General features: G+C 35.7%; 1 protein-coding gene across 1 annotated transcript; it reads left to right on the top strand.

Annotated features, from left to right (window-relative positions):
• Positions 1 to 871: 871 nt before the first annotated feature.
• Positions 872 to 1,918, top strand: LOC140065927 (olfactory receptor 8B8-like). The gene has a single exon (XM_072113487.1). It carries the CDS (start codon positions 872 to 874, stop codon positions 1,916 to 1,918), a length of 1,047 nt encoding a protein of 348 aa, XP_071969588.1.

Raw genomic sequence — 1,918 nt, 5'->3', positions numbered from 1 at the left:
GTGTAAGTTGCCATTTTTCACAGAACAAGCTGACATTTTTATTGATATCATTTTAAGAACTGCACAATATTTTGATAACTTTCTATTAAATTTCTATATGGCAAAATGGTGAAAAATTGGTATTTAGTGCATGTGAAATATAACACAATATTATTTTTGCTTTTATTGATCAAGAATTTTGGAACACGGAGATAACTAACATGTTTAAGATTTTATTCATTTAGAAAGTTGTTCTAGGGAGAGGAGGGAAATTGCATTTTCTTAAACTTATTTTAATACATTTTATATACTATGTGTGGATAACCCTTGGCATTTCAACTTTAGGGGATCTCATCGCTCATACTATGTTGTGAAATACCCCTTGTGCTTTGCATAGATGTTATTAATGAGAAAGGAAACAGAACATAACTGGGGGTAGGGAATAGAGCAGCTTCAAGACCTAGAAGACCGCGCAAGGGTCTTATAGGTAACAGGCACATAAAAACCTTAAACATAGATTGATAGATTACCTATGCATACCACAAGGATTTTCATATATTAAAATTGTCTGGAGACTTCCAGTGGAAGGACTCTCTGAGCTACAATGAAGGTCTAAGGTTTTTAAGAAAAGGATGAACCTACATTCTATATGAACGTAAAGGAAATATATTTTCATGTTCTTTATTAAGGATACTGTTGGTCATAGAAAAGGGTTCCATTCATGTTGTCTTCACAAATTCATCCAAGACATTCGAGACACAGACATACACAAACATAAATCCTCCAAATAAGCTATGTTGGTTGAACACAAAAAAGAGTCTAAAATGTTCTAAAAGAAGACTATGATCTTGTTCCTTTAGACTTTTTGAAGGGATCTAAAAATCATACATCTATGGATGGATTTCTTTTGCTGGAATTCTCCAATAGACCAATGACTTGTTCATTTCTTATCACCATTACTTACATCATGGTTCTTTCAGCTAACCTGTCCATTTTCAGTATTATCCAGTTAGACAAGCACTTCCATACTCCAATGTACTTTTTCTTATGCAGTTTGTCCATATTAGATGTATGCTATTCTACTGTCACCCTCCCACCTATGTTGGTTAACGCTTCAACAGGAAACAGATATATATCCTTCAGTGGATGCTTTACCCAACTGTATTTCTTCATCTATGTTGGAGGAACTGAATGTCTTCTTCTGACTGTCATGGCCTATGACCGATACGTAGCTATATGCAACCCTCTCCACTATGTCCAAATTATGAACCAAAGGTTCTGCTGCTACACTGTTGCGGGGTGTTGCATCCTTGGTTTTATAAATGCCCTTTTCCATACTTTGATGACTTTGAGACTTACATTTTGTGAAAATCGGCATATCAACAATTTTCTCTGCGATGTTCTTCCAATGTTGGAAGCTGCTTGTAGCGACATATATAGTAGCCAGATGTTGATATGGGTAGACACAGTGGTACTTGGAGTATCCACATTTTCAGTTGTGATGACCTCCTACATACATATAATTTCCATCATATTAAAAATTCACTCTTCTGAGGGACGGCAGAAGGTGTTCTCTACATGTTCCTCCCATCTTATCGTTGTGATAGTTTTTTACATAACAGGTATTTTCAGCTACAATAGTCCCAACTCTGGAGAATCTTTTCCATCTGGTAGAGTTTCATCTATAATAAACAGTGTGCTACCTCCGTTTCTCAATCCAGTATTCTATTGCTTCAGAAACAAAAAGCCATTACTAGTTTTAGAAGGAAGACATGGACTCACTGCTCATAAGTTACATTCAAACTTTTTGCTATGTACAGCATTATTCTGCTCAGTACTGAGCATCAGACTTTATGCCAAAACTAGGAATCAGATCTGCAAAATGAACATACAATGTAAAGATTTCTACTGTTCATCTTCTTCGTCGACCAGCTCATAG

Source organism: Engystomops pustulosus, chromosome 6 (genome assembly GCF_040894005.1).
Source record: "Engystomops pustulosus chromosome 6, aEngPut4.maternal, whole genome shotgun sequence".
Taxonomy (NCBI): domain Eukaryota; kingdom Metazoa; phylum Chordata; class Amphibia; order Anura; family Leptodactylidae; genus Engystomops; species Engystomops pustulosus.
Note: the sequence above shows the minus strand (reverse complement) of the source record. Positions and strands in the feature narration are given on the sequence as shown.

Bases quoted from the DNA above. Each gene is read 5' to 3' on its own strand.
- LOC140065927 (XM_072113487.1), top strand. From the start codon at position 872: ATGGATGGATTTCTTTTGCTGGAATTCTCCAATAGACCAATGACTTGT.